Source organism: Cucurbita pepo, unplaced genomic scaffold, assembly GCF_057944985.1.
Source record: "Cucurbita pepo subsp. pepo isolate OVF unplaced genomic scaffold, ASM5794498v1 scafford_168, whole genome shotgun sequence".
In the NCBI taxonomy this organism is placed as follows: Eukaryota; Viridiplantae; Streptophyta; class Magnoliopsida; order Cucurbitales; family Cucurbitaceae; genus Cucurbita; species Cucurbita pepo.
Window position 1 is genome coordinate 4774 of NW_028258067.1, and position 21172 is coordinate 25945.

A 21172-nucleotide genomic window follows, 5' to 3' on the forward strand; every position below is an offset into this window, starting at 1 on the left:
ATAAGAAGATCCTTGCAGTGTTTCTTTTGTGCATCGTCATGACCGCCGCATTGGAATTCTTCATCGTCGACGCTGCAGGCAATGATGGGTCGGGAGCTGATCCTATGTCCACTGTCCCACGTCCAAAGAAAACCCTTTTTAAAAGTCTTGCAGATAAAATAAAGGGCCATTTTTAATATATAAAATTTTATTTCTCATATCATTTTTATAATGTAATTTCCTTCTTTTCAATATATAAAATTTGCCCTTCCTTTAACCTAGTCGTTTATTTGAAATTTGTAGTGTGTATATAGTTGAACGGGTTAAGTACGTCGATTAGCTGACCGACGATTACTAGCGATCCCAGGGCATAAGGGGCATGATGACTTGACGTCATCCTCACCTTCCTTCGGCTTATCACTGGCAGTCAACGCTTGACAACTAAGCACGAGGGTTGTGCTCGTTGCAGGGCTTAACATCGCCATTAGACAAATATAAAATGATAATGACTTCACGTCTCAAAACAATGCTAGACAATGTTTAGAACTCCGAGCTTCTTTCCACGAACCTGTAGTAATAAGAATCACCCAATTTCATTTATCATATGAGTGATGAATCATTAGAAGAAGTCTTAAGCAAACCCACAAAAATTTGCTTCCAATTCGAGTCTAGTTCTCCTATTTTCGTGTTCCTTAGCTCAAATCGACCCAACACTACCAAACATATGCCCTCACGGACCTTCCACCCATAGAATTGAGCAAAGTCATATGGGGTAACTTACAAAACTATGAAAAAAACTCACATTGATAACCGTGGGTCCAACAAATCCATTTCGACAGCTGTTTCTTCATGATTCGGATATAAAATTCAAATAAACCAACAAAAAATGTTAGAACTAGATTACATTTATCAAAGATCTAGAAGTAAGATTTGAAATTTTGTTCTAAATTGAGTCGATCGAATTTTGAATGGCTCGCAATGTACCACCACTTACCCACTACATGAATTATAGAATTAAATAATAAATAAAGTTTTCAAATAATTTTTCAATCAATAGAATTAAATAATAAATAAAGTTTTCAAATAATTTTTCAAAGTGCTATATATAGCGATTCCATTCTTCACTTCAACCGTTCAAATGTTCACTTATCAAGCTCTAATTCAAGCTCTAATGGTAGTTTCCGAGCAAATGTTCACTTATGAAGCTCTAAATGGTAGTTCCGATGCAAATGTTCACTTATCAAGCTCTAAATGGGTTAGCTTGTAATAATTGAAATGGAGGTTGAACCGAGCCTATCCAAATGGTAGTTCTCATCAGGTTAACTTGTAACAATTGAAATGGAGGTTGAACCAAGTCTATCCAATTTTGTAGATGAAGAATGAATGCTTAAATCTTTTTAGCCTTGGATCTAATAGATTTAGTTAGAACATTTGGAACACCATAATCCTTATTATCACTGTGCTCTTCATTGCTCAAGTCTTTTTGTACGACTAGAGGCTCATAGTCTATGACTATCTTGTAAGGACTTGTCCTTTGATTTGCATGAGTGAAAATTATTTTTGTAGCTAATTCAATCCTTTATGTCTCTCCATCACTATGAAGGTGAAAGGTTGTGCTAAATCTTCATTGAGTACCAAATGCCTTTTATAAACTTTTCTATAATTTCACCAAACTTTGGTGCTTTAACTCGTTGACTGAACAAACACTTTTTGCTCATATGTTACATTAATTTTGAGGGTTTATGTATTGTGCTTTAACTTGTTCACTAAACAAACACTTATTCATGTATTCTGCTACGTCCCTCATCGTACCGTACAACCAGTAGTAGGTCTTCAGATACTGATACATCTTGGTACTACTTGGATGCATCGTGTACACCAAGTTGTGAGGCTCTGGTAACAACACCCCTTTCAGTTCATCGTCGACTGAAAATCATAACCTGACGTTCCAGAGAAGACTATCATATGAGGTCAATGAAAACTCTCATGTGTGAGCGAATCATAAACTTCGCCCAGGATCCTCTTCCTATGATTTGTTGCCTCAAAGTCGGTTGGATGGTCAAATGGGACAACCTTGTCCTTGCTCCTCTGAACATCACTTCTATCTTGACACTCTCCTTATTAGCCTATATCTCCACCTGCCTCGTGTCAGTGTCGACATGGGCCATCTCCTGCTCACCCATTCGATGGCAACATTCACGTGCCTAGGTGGTAGAGAATGTTCATATCGTAGTCCTTGGTTAACTTCAACCACCTCATGTTCAACTCTTTATTCGTGATCAAATACTTGAGGATCCAGTGATGTATGTAGATCTTCAAGTTAAAGACCACTATAACCAACTTCAAGTCATAAGCGGGTAGTTATTCTCATATTCTTTCAACTATTGGGAGGCATAGGCAATCACTATCTCGTTCTACATTGGTACGCAATCTAGTCCCTTCCTCGACGCACCACTAGGCATAATGAAGTTCCTAGTCCCATCTGGTATAATAAGCATTGGCGTTGTTACCAGTCTCCATGCTCAGTCTCATATAAAACGACTGTCCCTTCTATGTCAACTGGATCAGGGCGACTATAATCCTAGAGAAATTCTATATGAACCAATAGTAGTAGCCTACTAGTCTCAAAAAGCTACGTATCTCGACCACTATAGTCGGACGAGACTATTCCATTACTGCATTAACCTTAGTCCGGTTCCTAGTCCTTAGTCCGGTCCACTACTAGTCCTCTCGACCACTATAGTCGGACGAGACTATTCCATTACTGCATTAACCTTAGTCCGGTTCCTAGTCCTTAGTCCGGTCCACTACTAGTCCTTCTTTCGACACCAAGAGGCTCAAGAAAATTACTTTTTGGAGCCAGAACTCACATGTAAAGGCTCAAGGCCACCAAAGGCAAATATTATCCTCTTTGGGCTTTTTGTTGAGGGATTAAAACGTATCTGCTAAGAAGATGTTTCCATGCCCTTATAAAGAATGTTTCGTTCTCCTCCTCAACCGATGTGGGATCAAACACGACATTTTGAAAACTTTCATACTATTCAGTCGCCTCTTGAAGTCAAAAACTTGATACCACATGGCCTGCGACAGTAGAATTTTCTTAATTCTCTCGTATATATTAATATTTATTTAATCCAAATTCCTTTTATTCTACATTCAAACTTTTGGTTATTAAAATTGTACGCTTCAAGCCAAGCGAACTTATCTCGCCCTGAACCCTAGTGGTGGGTACACTTTATTCATATATAGATTAAATTTCAATTCTTTTAAGTCTTTCTTAGTTATCACATCTTGAGGATCACTTTCATTCGAACGTGGTCTCTGTTTATCTATGTTCGACTCCTTTATTCTACATACAAATCAGAGCTAAAGTATAAAAGTCGGAAGTGGTAAAGTATCTAATTCCCCGTAGTGGTGGCAGTTCAAGGCAAAAGCCATTTTGTAGAACCGGGTGCCCACCAAAAGCCCCACAAATTCACAAGCATGCACCTACAAAGTGATTCAACTTCTGAGCTATAAAGACACACAAAGGTCTTGTAATGTTGAAAACGCTCATAATCCCACAAGAACTTGCATGACCTCTCTCATCATGTAAGCTCATAAAGATTAGTCCAATTTTCCAAGTATCTAAGAGGACGTAGGACCGCAACAGCAATTGCTTCCTAACTTAATGATTAGAGGATTGAAAAAATTCACAAAACGTCGGAATGTGAACTTAAAAGTCTCTTGCTCGAGTGTACAAGTAAATGGAATTCATAATAAAAGTTCACAATGGTTAAATTTCATCCATCATTTAGCGTAAGAACTCAACAAAATCTAGAGCATAACTGAAACGTACATTAAACATGACTGAACGGTAATTGAAATATACTCGTTCTAAAAAATCACTTAGAATCATTGACTTTAGAGATCATATAGAGAGATATGATATTGTAACATTGAGTGAGTTTGGATATATAGTTGACATATATATGTCTCATTCAAGCCAAACTTGGTGTGTTGGTACACGGTTATGCCATTCTATGTTGGTGTATATCCAACCCGACAACCCAAACCAACCCAACCCAAATTATAGGGATTGGGTTGGGTTGGATTATTTTTCCTGAACCCGAAAGGATTGGGTTCGATTTAAGGTTATTAAATAAAAACTTCAAGTTGACCCGAACTAAACATAATATATAAAATATATTATAAATTTTGGGAAGTCACAAGTCTATCATAGTGGTAATGTATTCTTACTAGAAAATTGCATGCACGAGTTTGACTATGACTCTAGCTAAATTCATCTTATTAATATAGTTTATATATTTTGAGTTTCTTTTATATATTTTAAATTTCTCTTCTAACTATATATACAAAAAAAAAAAAAAAAAAAAAAAAAAAAAAAAAAATCTTCAATATTTCATATTATTTTTTAATATAAATAAACTAATAAACAACTCTTCCTTCACTTTATACTAGGGGTGTACATTCAACCGGATAATTCGGACCAACCCAATCCAAACCATAAACTTGGGTTGGATTAGTTTTTCGGGTTGGTTTGGATTCATTTTTCTGAACCCAAACTGACTCAATTCGGTTTCGGGTTCATGGGGCAAAATTCTCGGGGGGATCCAAGCCAAATAAAAGTATATAAAATATACTAAGAAATTTACAATAATGTTGGGTTTGCGAGGGTGGTTTTTTTGTTTTCACTTAAAAAACAATCATACTCGAGTTCCATCAAACACATTAATTCTTTTTTATTTAGTTTTTTTTTATATTATTTTATTATTTTTAGTTAATTCTTTTTTATTAATTTCTTTTCTTTTTTTATTAATTTCTTTTATATATATCGTTATGTAACACCCCGAGCCCAACAGGTACAATTCGATATCCTTGTGACTAGAACCTCCTTATCCATTGTGAGTTTCTAGATTTTATTGGAGGACTTAGAGTGTGATTTTCATATAGGTCCAAAAGAAAGAAATGCTCGGGATGCATCAAGGAACTTAACTTAGGAATTTTTTTTTTTTTAATGGTAATGTAATCAAAATTTGGGTCAAAGTCAATCAGGGGCAAAAAGGTAATTTTGCCCCACACATACCACCTTGAGGGGGTTTGGACAGACCAAGAAAAGGAAAAGAAAAAAACTAATAATAATAAAAAGTCAAATTTTGTATTTAGGTCTCCTACTAGAGCTACTCAGACCAAGAAGTTAAATATATATCTATTGGACTTGCTGCCTTTATGAGATTTCGTACTCGATGTTTGTATGCTTGCTGGACGATCTTTCTACTGCTTTTATCTATTCATACTATGTTGGTCGACTAGAGGATTTGTGTATCTGCGCTCCGGGTGTTGATGGATGATATCGCCCCGTTGAGCTTGTATGGTTGTATGTGTTGTTAATCATACATAAACTTCTGTTGAATGATTGTGTGAACTTAAGATATGATTGATAAGTTATAGTGTTGTGATATGCCTAGGGTGAACTCTTGCAGGGATTAAGTTGGGTTTAGTTAGGGGACCCTCTTGATGTTATAGTATATGGTGTCTTGAGCAATGCTTAGAGGGAGAGACCCTTTAACCCTGAACTGTTATGGACTTGGAAGTCTTGATTGAGTAAATCTAGAAGCCAGGGCCCCTAACTCAATAGTTTTAACTACCCTTGAGATTTAGAGAACCACATTAGGCCCCCGAAGTGTAGAGAAGTGTAGAGAGATGACCTTTTAGTTGACAGTATCTGGTATAGTGTTCGAGAGCTTGGAAGTCTTGATTGAGTAAATCTAGAAGCCAGGGCCCCTAACTCAATAGTTTTAACTACCCTTGAGATTTAGAGAACCACATTAGGCCCCCGAAGTGTAGAGAGATGACCTTTTAGTTGACAGTATCTGGTATAGTGTTCGAGAGCTGCATTATCACAGAGGGGTGTCGTTCGGGAGCGTCAGTCCCTTGTCGGTCTTTTAGATTTTACTCACCCCGTTTCCCCTTCTTTTTTTCAGGTACCGGTCGAGGTGGGGAGGTGTTCGAGAGCTGCACTATCACAGAGGGGTGTCGTTCGGGAGCGTCAGTCCTTTGTCGGTCTTTTAGATTTTTTTGTATTTTTCTTTCATAATTGTATTTCCAATATTTGACTTTAATTTTGTATTTAATTTTGGTGTCGTTGACTCATTTTTCTTGATTTAAATTTTATGAGATTTTCATCCCCTATTTTATCTTCTTTTAAATTTTATTTGTTTTCGATTTCATCTGTTTAGTCACGATTTGGTTTGTAACGGTCCATATACACCGCTAGCAGATATTGTCCTCTTTGGACTTTCCCTTTCGGGCTTGCCCTCAAGGCTTTAAAACGCATCTGCTAGGGGAAGGTTTCCACACCCTTATAAATGGTGGTTTGTTCTCCTCCCCAACCAATGTGGGACATCACAATCCACCCCCCTTCGGGGCCCAGCGTCCTCGCTGGCACTCTTTCCTTCCTCCAATCGATGTGGGACCGCCCCCAAATCCACCCCCCTTTGAGGCCCAGCGTCCTTACTAGCACATCGCCTCGTGTCTACCCCCTTCGGGGAACAGCGAGAAAGCTGCCACATCGTCCGGTATCTGGCTCTGATACCATTTGGATTGTGATGTCTCACATTGGTTGGGAAGGAGAACAAACCACCATTTATAAGGGTGTAGAAACCTTCCCCTAGCAGACGCATTTTAAAGCCTTGAGGGGAAGCCCGAAAGGGAAAGCCCAAAGAGGACAATATCTGCTAGCGGTGGATCTGGGTCGTTACAGCAAAGAGTCGCCCATGACTGAACGGCAAACCCTCGTCATTTCCAAGTACGCTTGGCCATAAAAGGAGGATTATGTATTGTCAAATATTGAAATTACATTGGTTATCCTGGATGATTTTTTTGTCAATCAAATTAAAGAGATAATGCATGTTGCTTAATATATGAATATGAATATGAATTGTCGAGTATTGATATTTTGAGACTATCGTGTGTGGTTTTATGTACTTGTCAGTCATGCAATAGTGTATAATACACGTTGTAAGAGAAAAAATTTTATGAGGTAATTAATTGTGGATTAGGAACGAAACATGCGAAAGGATGTCTGGCCAAGTAACAAATTGAAGAGGTAAACGTGCTCGAAGCGGGCCGGCAAGGGTACAAGAGAACCCATCTTTGGAGGCCCCACTTCAAGAACAGTCAGTGAATGCGAACCCAAATCCGGGGATAGGAGTTCCCCCATCTGGTCTACCGAGAGCAAACATTGATACTCCGGAAGTACCTAATATGAATGTGATGATGGGGCTGATGCAATCCATAGCACAGACAAATGGGCAATTGGCCCAACTGATCCCGACCTTAGTGCCAAGTGCCAGGCAGGCGACCCATCACAACCGGGGAGACATTGACGCATCAAAAGAAAGCAAATATTTTTGGGCTTTCAAACGTCGGGACCCTGAAGTATTCGAGCGAAAATCCAAGGACCCTGTCGTAGCTGAATTATGGTTGTCGGCTATTGATGAAATTTTTCGACGCATGAAGTGTCTAGAGGAACATAGACTGAGCTGCGTGACCTATTTGTTACGCGAAGATGCTAAACTGTGGTGGCAATCAGCCTCCCGGGCGATTGCTGCAGACGAGGATGACATCACCTGGACGCAGTTTAGGAAAGCATTTCTCTGAAAGTAATTCAAACCAGTGGTGCGATATAAGAAGCAACGCAAATTTCTAAGCATAGAGCAGGGCGACAGGTTAGTAGAGGAGTATGAGTGAGAATTCACCCGTCTGTCCCGTTTCACCCCATTAATGGTCTCAACGGAAGAGCTGAAAGTAGAATGTTTTGTTATGGGTTTGCGGCCCGATGTCCGAGGGACGGTATCAGCTCACGTTCCACCTGACTATGCAACGGCACTCTGACTGGCCGAGACGCTCGATGTTAGGGAATATCCAATAGAAGACACCCAAACCCACTTAAACACGTCGGTTGACCATAAGAGAAAGAGAGAGCAGACGTCACCTACCTCCTCAAAGGTATCTTGGCACCAGGCCAAGAAAAATTTAAACCAAAAGCGTAGGCAACCAAAGGCTTGCCCACAGAACACGCCACGTGACAGACCACGTTGCTCGAACTGTGGGAAACGTCACCTAGGACAGTGCAGGTTTAAGAACAGGGTATGTTTCAACTGTCATCAAGAATGCCACGTTGTCGCACACTGCACCCAAGGGAGAGCAACTAGTACCAATAGACCCCTTGGTAACCAACCGACCTTAAACCTGAGGCCAGCTCCACAACAGGGGCGAATGTATGCTACCACTCATCAGGAGGCAGAAAACTCCAACACTGCAGTCACAGGTACGCTCTCTATTCTTGGGTACTACACACGGGTCTTATTTGATTCAGGATCAACCCACTCTTTTATCTCCACTAATCTTGTAAAAGACGCAAGAGTAGAAGTTAAACCGCTAGGGTACGGGTTGTCTGTGGGTACCCCAGCAGGGGTAAGTATGGAAGCCTTCGAGAGGGTAAAGAATTGTCAGTTGTGTGTGTCAAACCACATGATGGATGTGACCCTGATAGTCCTAGATATGGCCAATTTTAACGTCATCTTAGGGATGGAGTGGTTAGCTAAAAACCATGCATCCATCGATTGCTTCAGCAAGGAGGTGGTGTTCAGACCTCCTAGTCACCCAAGCTTCAAGTTCAAGGGGACCAGGGAGGGAACAGTCTCGAGGATAGTCTCGGCATTAAAGGCAGGGAAGATGTTATCTCAGGATGCTTGGGGGATATTAGCTCATGTGGTGGAATTAGGGCGAACTGAGGCGAGCATTAACTCAGTGCCAATAGTGAGAGAATTCGTGGACGTGTTCCCAGAAGATCTCCCGAGCCTACCCCCAGATCGGGAGACTGAATTCGAAATTGTACTTGAGCCAGGAACAACCCCTATATCTAGAGCCCCGTACAGAATGACCCCTGCTGAACTGAAAGAACTAAAGTAGCAGCTTCAAGAGTTACTAAGCAAAGGCTTTATATGACCAAGTGTGTCTCGTTGGGGAGCCCCAGTGATATTTGTGAAGAAGAAGGACGACTCTATGTGCTTATGCATGGACTATCGGGAACTTAACAAAGTGACAATTAAAAACAAGTATCCTTTACCCCGAATCGCTGACCTGTTCGACCAGTTGCAAGGAGCAATTGTGTTCTCAAAGATTGACTTACGGTCAGGCTACCATCAGTTGAGGATTAAGGAGAGTGATATCTCAAAGACAGCCTTTCGCACAAGGTATGGACATTACGAGTTTAGCATAATGTCGTTTGGCTTGACCAACGCTCCAGCAGCATTTATGGGGTTGATGAACAAAGTGTCCAGAGAATTTTTAGACAACTTCGTGATCGTCTTCATCGATGATATCCTTCTATATTCCAAGACTAGGGAACAACACGAGGAACATCTTCGGAAAGTGCTGACCACTCTGAGAACAAACAAGTTGTTTGCAAAGTTCTCCAAGTGTGCATTCTGGGCAAAACAGGTGGGATTTCTTGGGCATGTAGTTTCAAGCATGGAATCACCATAGACCCAACAAAGATTGAAGCGGTGACGAATTGGCCTCGCCCGACCACAGTGACTGAGGTACGAAGTTTCCTTGGACTAGCAGGGTATTATCAGCGGTTTGTGCAGGATTTCTCCAAGATCGCCACCCCCCCTCACTGAGTTGACTAAGAAAGGAAAGTCGTTCACCTGGAATGATCAATGCGAGGTTAGTTTCAAAGAACTTAAACAGAGGTTAGTAACATCCCCGATACTCACTATACCGTCAGGAGATGGAGGCTTTGTAGTGTACAGTGATGCTTCAAAAAGGGGGTTAGGATGTGTCCTCATGCAACATGGGAAGGTTATCGCCTATGCTTCACGTCAACTAAAAGAATACGAGCGAAACTATCCCACCCACGACCTAGAACTCGCAGCAGTGGTATTTGCATTGAAGATTTGGAGACACTACCTTTATGGAGAAAGGACCCAAATTTTCACTAACCACAAGAGTCTTAAATACTTCTTTACTTAGAAGGAGTTAAACATGAGACAATGCAGGTGGTTGGAGTTGGTTAAAGACTATGACGTGGAGATACTCTATCACCCAGGAAAGGCGAATGTGGTAGCTGATGCGTTAAGCCGAAAATCAGCACACATGTCTGCCCTAATCACTACACAAAAAGCGATCCAGCAGGATCTGGAACGCACCGGTGTAGCGGTGGCCATGGGGGAGGTCGCCGCTCAGTTGGCCCAGTTAATGATACAATCGACCTTGAGGCAACGTCTTATTGAGAAACAACATGGTGATCCAGATTTGGTTGGAAAGAAACGTTTGATAGACGTCAACCAAATAGAGGAGTTTTCATTGACAGCCGATGGGGGGCTCTTATACCATGGGAGGTTGTGTGTGCTAAATGAAGAAGAACTGAAGGTAGAAATCCTAACCGAGGCTCACCACTCGCCATTCGCCCTACATCCTGGCAGTACCAAGATGTATCAAGATTTGAAACGACATTATTGGTGGCAGAATATGAAACATGATGTGGCCAAGTTCATGAGCAAGTGCTTGGTTTGTCAACAAGTCAAAGCCCCAAGGCAGAAGCCGACGGGGCTATTACAACCACTTAGTGTACCTGAATGGAACTGGGAGAACATCACCATGGACTTTATCGTAGGATTACCGAGGACGGCCAGGGGCTACACAGTTATATGGGTTGTAGTTGATAGGCTCACAAAGTCAGCCCACTTCCTCCCAGGGAAGTCCACTTATTCCGTTGATAAATGGGCTCAGTTGTACCTGAAGGAAGTAACAAGATTGCACGGGGTACCGGTATCCATTGTGTTAGATAGGGATCCCCATTTCATATCAAAGTTTTGGAAAAGCCTTCAGAAAGCGTTGGGTACACGGCTAGAGTTTAGTACAGCATTCCACCCACAGACGGATGGGCAAACTGAACGTTTAAACCAGATTCTAGACGACATGTAACGGGCCTGTATGTTGGACTTTGTCGGTAGCTGGGACACACACTTGCATCTCATAGAGTTCGCTTATAACAACAGTTATCAAGCGACGTTGGTTATGGCACCTTTTGAGGCCTTATACGGGAAGAAATGTCGATCCCCAGTGTGTTGGGATGAAGTGGGAGAACGCAAGTTGTTGGGCCCCGACTTAGTGCAAGCAACTAATGAGGCTATCTAGAAAATAAGGACTAAAATGCGTACGGCCCAAAGCAGGCAAAAGAGTTATGCAGATGTGAGGCGAAGAGATTTGGAATTTGAGGTGGGAGACAAAGTATTCCTTAAGGTGACTCCCATGAAAGGCGTTCTTAGGTTCGGGCGCAAAGGGAAGTTAAGCCCACGCTTCATTGGACCATTTGAGATTTTGGAGCGAGTGGGACAAGTAGCTTACCGGTTGGCCCTACCACCTATGCTCTCAGGAGTCCACAATGTGTTCTATGTATCGATGTTGCGACTATACATATCTAACCCATCACATGCGATAGATTTCAAACCTCTACGGTTGGATAAGGGTTTGAACTATGAGGAGGAACCAGTGCAAATTGTGGATAGAGAAGTGAAAACCCTACGTAATCGAGAGATCGCGTTGGTCAAGGTATTATGGTGGAATCACCAGCTGGAAGAAGCCACTTGGGAACGAGAGGAGGAAATGAGGAGCAAGTACTCTAAGCTCTTCAGAGCGGAAAGTAGGTAGATTTAAGTGAAGCTTTCGAGGATGAAAGTTTTTTTTTGGGGGAATATTATAAGGCCCACGTTTTGGGCCCACGACCCAATAACAAAAAATCAGACTTATAAAAAAATAAGCCCTACGGTTCACTAAGGGAGCAAACCTTTAGCCAGTCGCCGCTCTCCCTTCTTGCTGCCGCCGTCCGCCGCCCCTTCCTTCTCCCTTTTTCATTTTCTTCCTTAACCCGCTGCCACCCAACGCTCACGGTCCCGCAACCGAATGTTCCCACACCGCTCTGCGCCCCTTCCCACATCAGAAAACCTTCGCCCAGCAGCCACATCGCCGCCGCGAGGGAACGACACCATCGTGAACCGTAGGAGGAAAGGTTCAACGCCCTCAAAACCGACCTCAAGAGGGTTAGACGCAGCAAAGGTTCAACGCCTACGTAGGAGGAAGGCTCAGTTCGAGGGGAGCCGGATCGTCGTTGATTAGGAAAGGCCAAGAAAGCAGCTCATCAGGTAAGGGGCACGCCTATTGAAAATAAACGTTTTGTTTTTTTTTAAAATGGGTCGAACTGAATCGTGCAATAGCTAGGTTCTGTGTAATAATCTGAATGCTGAGTACGATCTAATCGCTCTGTGTAATTGTTTGTAACCTGATTGTCGTATAATCTGATTGTTGTTTAACCTGATGGTTGGGAATCTGTTTGTGGTGGAATACAGTTAGGTTGTGTAGTTTGGATAGGTGTAATCAGATTGTTGTGCAATCGTATTTTGGTGTAATTGGATTCTGGTGTAATTGGATTTTGGTGTAATCGGATTCTGGTGTAATCGGATTATAGTGTAATCGGATTCTGGTGTAATCGGATTATAGTGTAATCGGATTCTGGTGTAATCGGATTCTGGTGTAATCGGATTCTGGTGTAATCGGATTCTGGTATAATCGAATTCTGGTGTAATCGGACGGTTGTGTAATCGGACGGTTGAGTAATCGGACGGTTGTGTAATCGGACGGTTGTGTAATCGGACGGTTGAGTAATCGGACGGTTGAGTAATCGGACGGTTGAGTAATCGGACGGTTGTGTAATCGGACGGTTGTGTAAACGGGTTGTGGTGTAAACGGGTTGTGGTGCAAACGGGTTGTGGTGCAAACGGGTTGTGGTGCAAACGGGTTGTGGTGCAAACGGGTTGTGGTGCAAACGGGTTGTGGTGCAAACGGGTTGTGGTGCAAACGGGTTGTGGTGCAAACGGGTTGTGGTGCAAACGGGTTGTGGTGCAAACGGGTTGTGGTGCAAACGGGTTGTGGTGTAATCGAGTTGTGGTGTAATCTGATTGTTGTGTAGCCCGGATAGGTGTCGATTGCCGGCATATTGTGCTTGTAGGTAGCCATGAGTAAGCGGTTGGTGGTAATAGTTACACGCTGTGTGTTTCGGGTAACTAGCCACCAATAGTCACCTTTGGGGGTGATTCTAGAAAACGTCTATCAAGTAAAGGTTACACGCTGTGTGTTTCGGGTAACCAGCAATTGATAGTCAATTGGAGAAAATAAGGAGGTGAGGTCCCTGTGTTAATGGTTACAAGCTGTGTGTTTCGGGTAACCAACTAGGAATAACCACGGGAGTAAAAGTGTCGTTGATGTTGTGGTGGCATTAATCACCTAATGCGTGTATTGGTTTTGGTTGATCGCCTGGTGACGATTCATATGTTGACCCCAATAGGGGAGTTCTTTACTGAGTATGTTTATACTCTTTTTTTAAAATGATTTTCAGGCGAAGCTGTGGCACGGAGGTGACGAGTATGATGCCAAAGTCAGTCACGAGGCGACTCAAGGATTTTTATGTTTTTTTTGTAGTCTCATTTTGTGGGAGAGACGTTTTCGCTCCTTTGTATTAATTTAAACTATGTTGTGGATGTCTAACTAGGCGTTCACATCAGACCTCCTCTCGATTTTAAATTTCCTTTTTCTTTTCAAGAGCTTTAAGCATTGTTTTTTTTATTTTAAAGGGTACCCCATTTCTAATAAAATTCTGTATCATCCTGTTCCAAATAAAATTCTGCATCATTTTCATCCTATTCCTGTTCCAAATAAATCTCATGATTTTCATCCTGTTCCAAATAAATCTCATTATCTTTCGGCCCTAACCGCTTGTTATATGATAAGTTGGGTCGTTACATGGTTTTTCGAAGTCTGGAAAATCGGGTCGTGACACGTTAGTTCTTCTTTATTAGTTTCTTTTATATTATTTTATAATTTTTAATTTTTAGTTTCTTTTTCAAAATATTTTTTATATTATTTTTTTTCTTATTGTTAGTTTCTTTATTTTTAGTCTCGAGTTCGACGCTAATCAAACACGTTATTTTTTTTTTTAATTTCTTTTATATTATTCTATTATTTTTAATTTTTAGTTTCTTTTTCAAAATATTTTTTATACTATTATGTTCTATTAATTTCTTTTCTATTATTTTTTTTATTACTTTCTTTTATATATTTTTTTTTATTTTTCATTTTTTAGTTTCTTTTTCAAAATATTTTATATATTTTTTTTCTATTAAATTTTTTATATTATTTTATTATTTTTTTTAGTAATTCTATTTTATTAGTTTCTTTTATATTATTTTATTATTTTTAATTTTTTTTGTTTCTTTCTCAAAATATTTTTTATATTATTTTTTTCTATTAGTTTCTTTTATATTATTTTATTATTTTTAATTTTTAGTTTCTTCTTCAAAATATTTTAATTTTTAGTTTCTTTTTCAAAATATTTTTTATATTATTTTTTTCTATTAATTTTTTTAGATTATTTTATTATTTTTAATTTTTAGTAATTCTTTTTTATTAGTTTCTTTTAGATTATTTTATTATTTTTAATTTTTAGTAATTCTTTTTTATTAGTTTCTTTTATATTATTTTATTATTTTAATTTTTACATTCTTTTTCAAAATGTTTTTTATATCATTTTTTATTAATTTCTTTTATATTATTTTATTATTTTTAATTTTTAGTTCCTTTTTTATATATTTTTTTAAAATTCCTTAATTTCTTATTAATTTCTTTTATATTATTTTATTATTTTTAATTTTTTTTGTTTCTTTTTTTATATATATTTTAAAATACCAATTTCTTATTAATTTCTTTTGTATTATTTTATTATTTTATTATTTTTAATTTTTAGTTTCTTTTTTATATATATTTTAAAAATATTTTAATATTTAATTTTATTACAAACGTGTTTCTAACCCATTGTTTTATTAATTATGATTTATATTCATTTCTTTTATATTATTTTATTATTTTTAATTTTTAATTTTTAATTTTGTTTAGTTTCTTTTTTATATATATTTTAAAAATACCTTAATATTTAATTTTATTATAAACGTCTTTCTAACAAACAGTGTTTCTGACCAATAATCTTCTAATTTAAGAATATGATTTATGATAAATAAGATCGATAGAAAATTAAGTTTCAATTGATTTAAAGATTTTGTTACAAAATTGAGACAAATAATTTAAAATTCCAATGTATTGTTACAATATTATTATATTACAATTTATATATTTCTTTTATTTCTTCTAATAGTTTAGGGCTCTTTTTTTATTTTATTTTTATTTTTATATCTTTTCGTAAATCTATTTCAATTAAAATATTTTTATAATATTTTTTATTTTAGTTACATACCGTATATTTAAACTAATGATTATTATTATTTTTCTTTTATTTTATGATCTATCATTATGTTTTTCTTAGTTTAACCAATTTTCAATTTCTTAGTTTAACCAATTTTCAATAAATGTTCATATTTTAGTTGTCTTTACTTTTATGACAACGTTGAACTATGTTAATATGTTACAATTTTCTCTAATTGTTCTTGATTGAATTTTTTTTTTTTTTTTATGAATAATTATATTTCTTTTATTTCCTCTACTCGGCTCTCTAACTTCATCATCTCTAGAATAGTCTTAAGTTAAGTCTATTTCAATTAAAATATTTTTATAATATTTTTTTATTTTGGTTAAATATAATATATTTAAACTAATTATTTGTATTGTTTTTTTATTTCATGATCTATCCTTATATTTTTCTTAGTTTAACCAATTCTCAGTCAGTGTTATATTTTAGTTGTCTTTAATTTTATGACAACGTTCAATTATGTTAATTTGTTACAATTTTTGCTCATTGTTCTTGATTGATTTTTTTTTTTTTTTTTTTTTGAATAATTATAGATTGATTTATGTTTGTTTGTGAACCTTTATCTAAGATTGTATCTGAATAATTATAAATTGTTGATAAATAAAACTTTAAAAAAAAAAAAAATTTTTTAGCACCCCAACAACCCAACCCAAAAAGAGAGAATTGATTTAGGCATAACTATTAAGCAAATACGGATTTACGTGCATTAATTAACTTAGGTGCATTTTTTGGATCGAGTTGTTCTTCCCCCCTTAATCGAGGCTTGACTCCTTTTCTTTTGGAGTCTTAGTCATTTTTTACTATTCCTTCAAAGAACTAAGTTTAGGACATGGCTCTGATACCATGTTAAATGAACACGACTCTCCACAATGGTATGATATTGTCCACTTTGAGCATAACCTCTCATAGCTTTGCTTTGAGCTTTTCAAAAGACCTCGTACCAATAGAGGTTGTATTTTTTGATTATAAACTCATGATCATTAGGCAACGTGGGACTTTTCTCAGACTCTTCTTTTCATCCAACAATATCAACACCTCTATTCTTAATTTAAAAAATATAAATAAAAACAAAAAACAAAAATTGATTTTAAACCTAATAAATGTATTTATCGATCTTTTTTAAAAAAATTGTATTTTTCATTATATTTTATCTATATATTCAATATATTCAATGTATGTTTTTTGTATTTATTCCACACGTTTTCGTACTTTTGAATAAAAAATAAATAAATATAGTAAATGCTTTTATTAGAATTCTTTTTAAAAGTGAAACAATTAATTTATTTAAAAAGAAAAAAGAAAAGAGAGACGCATCATAAATTTAACATAATTATTTCATTATCTTATCATAACATAACTTTTTTTTTCTTGGACTAGAAAAAATTGAACTAATTAATGAAGTAAAGCCACGTAGACTCCAACGGATCCGATTTTTACGCACAAAACGCACTCCAAACACTCTATTGGAATATAACCACAACGTTTCCTTAATGATTACTGTCGAACGGTAATCCTATGAAGATTGGTGGACGGCGCAAAACGACGTTCGGGATTTACGTCAGCTAGAGTTGAGATAGATGTACCCGATGTTGACAGGTGGAATGGAATGGTGTGTGGAGCCGAGTTGGCAGATGATGTGGCGAGAGAGGGCGTGGAGAACGTTATTCTCACCTTAATAATCTTCTCTATTTATGGATCATTGTTCGAACATAATCACTTAATAAAAATCCATAAATATCAATTAAAATAAAAATGTAAAAAGAAAAAAGTAAGTATAAATATTGAACACATCGCTGACATTTCTGAATCAGCCCTTTGACTTCCTAGTCGTCTTCTTCTTCTTCTTCCTTCAATTCCCTTTCTCTCTGTTTTCCCCATTAACGCCTTCTCAATCTCCTTGGAAACCCCGCCCCACCCAGATTCCTCCGCCGCCGCTGATATGTCCAATGGCGGCGGCGAACTGCCTTCTGAGGAACGGTGCTCGGTGGAGGAGGTGGCTCTGGTGGTGCCCGAAACTGACGACCCGACTCTTCCTGTGATGACTTTTCGATCATGGGTTCTTGGTCTCGTTTCTTGTTGCCTTCTCATTTTCCTCAACACTTTCTTCACTTACCGTTCTCAGCCACTCGCCATCTCCGCCATTCTTATGCAGATCGCTGCTCTCCCAATTGGCCGCTTCATGGCCTCCACTCTCCCAAACAGGGACTTCCATTTCTTTCGATGCAAGTTTAGTCTCAATCCTGGCCCTTTCAATATGAAGGAGCATGTTATTATCACCATTTTTGCTAACTGTGGCATCTCCTATGGCGGCGGCGACGCCTATTCCATCGGCGCCATTACTGTCATGAAAGCTTATTATAAACAGGGCTTGAATTTCTTCTTAGCCCTTCTCATCGTCTTAACTACCCAGGTTTGCATCTTTATGAATGAAAAGGGGCTAATTCAAAAGTTTTGTCCTTTGAATATCGATTTAAGTCAAAAATAATGAACACCCATCTTCTAAAACATCCAGATTGATAAGATCAGGACCCTTTTCTCACATTCCCCTGTTTTGAATCTTTTTCTCTTTGGCTGTTCTTCAGATTTTGGGATATGGATGGGCTGGAATGCTGAGAAGGTACCTGGTAGATCCTGTTGAAATGTGGTGGCCTGCAAATCTGGCACAGGTTTCTCTGTTTAGGTACCCTTTCTTAATCCCTTTTCCAGATTTGGAGCTCAGAGGCTTAGCAGTATTTAACTCTGACATGCTCTGTTTTCTTTGCCCTGTTTTAGAGCCCTTCACGAGACGGAGGACAGATCAAAAGGGATGACAAGGATGAAATTCTTGTTGATCTTCATGGGAGCAAGCTTCGTGTACTACGTTTTTCCAGGTTACTTGTTACAAATCTTATCATTCTTCTCGTGGGTTTGTTGGGTTTGGCCTCGCAGCATCACGGCTCAGCAAATTGGGTCGAGCCAAAGTGGACTTGGGCTCGGTGCTTTCAGCTTTGATTGGGCTGGGATTTCGGCCTACCATGGAAGCCCACTGGTGTCGCCATGGTCCTCAATTCTAAACGTGGGTGTTGGGTTTGTTATGTTCATTTATATCGTCCTCCCTGTTTGCTACTGGAAGTTCAACACCTTCGACGCCCGCAAATTCCCCATTTTCTCTAATAAGCTCTTCACCAGAACAGGCCAGAAATATGATACTACCAAGGTTTTAACTCCCGAATTTGAACTTAATGTTGCTGCTTATAATAACTACGGGAAGCTCTATCTTAGCCCCTTGTTTGCCCTCTCCATTGGATCTGGCTTTGCCAGGTTTACTGCTACTCTTACACATGTCGCATTGTTTCATGGCCGGTATGCTCTTCTCTCTCACTTTTTCTTCTTCTCTTGCCATACCTTCTTGTTTCTTGTTTTAGGTCATTCTAATTCTTTCAAAAGTTCCCATGTAACTCCGTGTCAAATCAACCCATATTTGTTCACACATCAAGTCGTGTTTAATCACAATTAAGTTTAGAGACTAGAGATCGAATACATATATCACTATAGTTATAAACCAAGTTTAAGATTGTGCACTTTTAATGTTCTAGGGACATATGGAAGCAGAGCAGGACAGCAATCAAGAATGCAAAATTGGACATCCATGCCAAGCTGATGCAAAGCTACAAACAAGTGCCAGAATGGTGGTTCTTGATCCTATTATTTGGTAGCACTGTGATATCTCTTCTGATGTCGATTGTGTGGAAGGACATCGTGCAGCTGCCGTGGTGGGGCATGCTATTCGCCTTCGCTATGGCTTGGATTGTCACCCTCCCAATCGGGGTCATTCAAGCGACAACCAACCAGGTAATCGAACGGGAATTAGTAGTAGTAGCACTCGCTCGTCTTTGTTTACGTTCTAAAACAAAAGACTTATAAATCCATATGAAATGTTATGCAGCAACCTGGATATGATATCATAGCACAGTTAATCATTGGTTATATTCTCCCTGGAAAACCAATAGCAAATCTACTTTTCAAGATCTACGGAAGAATCAGCACAGTTCATGCTCTTTCTTTCTTATCTGATCTTAAACTTGGCCATTACATGAAAATCCCACCAAGATGCATGTACACTGCCCAGGTGATCTTTTAGCAAACTTCAATGTTTCTTTTGAGAGTTTACGATCTTGACTGATTCGTGTTTTTTCAGTTAGTCGGGACACTCGTTGCCGGGACGATTAACCTCGCCGTTGCTTGGTGGATGTTAGACAATATAGAGAACATCTGTGATACTGAGGCTCTCCAACCTGATAGTCCATGGACGTGTCCGAAATACCGAGTGACGTTTGATGCATCTGTTATCTGGGGACTAATAGGACCGAGGCGATTGTTTGGACCGGGCGGGTTGTATCGAAACTTGGTGTGGCTGTTCTTGATTGGAGCTGTTCTTCCAGTTCCCATTTGGGCATTGAGTAAAGCTTTCCCCGAAAAGAAATGGATTGCATTGATAAACATACCAGTTATATCCTATGGCTTTGCAGGGATGCCACCAGCAACTCCTACAAACATAGCTAGCTGGCTCATCACTGGTACCATTTTCAACTACTTCGTCTTTCGATACCATAAGCGATGGTGGCAGAAGTACAACTACGTCCTCTCGGCCGCACTCGACGCAGGGACTGCGTTCATGGGCGTGCTGCTTTTCATTGTGCTGCAGAATGGAGGCCATAGCTTGAGGTGGTGGGGATCACAACCCGATCACTGTCCTTTGGCTAAGTGTCCAACCGCTCCCGGGATCGTCGTTAAAGGATGTCCAGTGTTTTAGCTAGATCGTCGAGTCCCGGGACGATGAAACTGATAGTCATTATGTTGTAGAGAGTTAGTTTGAAGTGATTTGGGTAGGGTTTATATATGGCATCATGTTAACTACAAGTTGTGCTATAATATCTTTTAGTGTATGGCAATGGAGAGAGCAAAGCATAAAATAAAATTCTAGTAAAGTTCGCTTCAAGAGACTCAAGCACGGACCGTCGCTGGTTGACGTGAAATTTTGAAATTTAAATGTTTTTTAAAACATACATACATTTAATAACTATCAATTCAAACGGGCCATTTAGTTTAAATTAGACAAGTACACCAGAACATTCAAAATACGACATGACATATCCTACAAAATACTAACACAAAATGACATTGTGCAAAATAATGGATTTATAAAAAGCGTAAAGATCAGTGAGACCAAGACACTTACTTAGTCTGACCCATATAGTCTCGTAGCTTGTGTGCATTCTCGCCTCAACTGCTCCATCTAGGCATCATCTGAAAAAGAATTAAAGTAGCATGGATTATAAAAAATACTCGGTACGTAGTTTTCTTTTAGTTCGGTACTTATCCTTAAGTTTATTCTCATTAAATCATTCATTGTTCAGTGTTACTATAACACGTATGTGTGGAAACAATTTGGATATTAGGCACTCTAAGTACATTAATTATAGTAAATTAGCTAGCATTTTCAAAAGCATGAAAACTTGAATACTAACCTTTTGTAGTTCAAATTTCTTTTTCCTTACGAATCGGTTTCGAACGACCACTAGTGTCTTCTCTACTATTCTCCGGTCTTAGAACGGGATTGTGGAATCCGATGAGTGACTAGACTTGATAGGAATTTAGTATATGTAAATAGAGAGCTTTGAGAGACTTTCTCAATGTTTTTCAAGCAAAAAATTAATGTACCTTGATCACTCTATGTATAGAGTCATATTTGCATGATGTTCATGCAAATATGAGATTACCAAATTTTGACGCTCAAAATTTCACTCAAATTTGTGGGATTATGTGGCAAAC

At 38.5% G+C, this 21172-nt stretch overlaps 3 protein-coding genes across 3 annotated transcripts; all 3 read left to right on the forward strand.

The window, feature by feature from the left end:
- Positions 1-8259: 8259 nt before the first annotated feature.
- On the forward strand, positions 8260-8955 carry LOC147781483 (uncharacterized). The gene has a single exon (XM_087121042.1). The coding sequence runs from the start codon at positions 8260-8262 to the stop codon at positions 8953-8955; it is 696 nt and encodes a 231-aa protein (XP_086977168.1).
- Positions 8956-11202: 2247 nt separating this feature from the next.
- On the forward strand, positions 11203-11700 carry LOC147781484 (uncharacterized). The gene has a single exon (XM_087121043.1). It carries the CDS (start codon positions 11203-11205, stop codon positions 11698-11700), a length of 498 nt encoding a protein of 165 aa, XP_086977169.1.
- A 5518-nt stretch (positions 11701-17218) lies between these two features.
- On the forward strand, positions 17219-20343 carry LOC111784301 (oligopeptide transporter 3). The gene is made up of 6 exons (XM_023665039.2): positions 17219-17771; positions 17944-18041; positions 18134-18703; positions 18937-19192; positions 19287-19469; positions 19539-20343. Exons 1-6 carry the CDS (start codon positions 17301-17303, stop codon positions 20151-20153), a joined length of 2193 nt encoding a protein of 730 aa, XP_023520807.2. The 5' UTR covers positions 17219-17300; the 3' UTR covers positions 20154-20343.
- The last annotated feature ends 829 nt before the right edge of the window (positions 20344-21172 follow it).

What these genes read in the sequence shown, in the direction of transcription:
- LOC111784301 (XM_023665039.2), top strand. Translation starts at nt 17,301, where the DNA reads ATGTCCAATGGCGGCGGCGAACTGCCTTCTGAGGAACGGTGCTCGGTG. An exon ending in TCATCGTCTTAACTACCCAG is followed by an intron (nt 17,772 to 17,943) that starts GTTTGCATCTTT and finishes GCTGTTCTTCAG; the next exon opens with ATTTTGGGATATGGATGGGC. An exon ending in TTCAAGCGACAACCAACCAG is followed by an intron (nt 19,193 to 19,286) that starts GTAATCGAACGG and finishes AATGTTATGCAG; the next exon opens with CAACCTGGATATGATATCAT.
- LOC147781483 (XM_087121042.1), top strand. Translation starts at nt 8,260, where the DNA reads ATGTATGCTACCACTCATCAGGAGGCAGAAAACTCCAACACTGCAGTC.
- LOC147781484 (XM_087121043.1), top strand. Translation starts at nt 11,203, where the DNA reads ATGCGTACGGCCCAAAGCAGGCAAAAGAGTTATGCAGATGTGAGGCGA.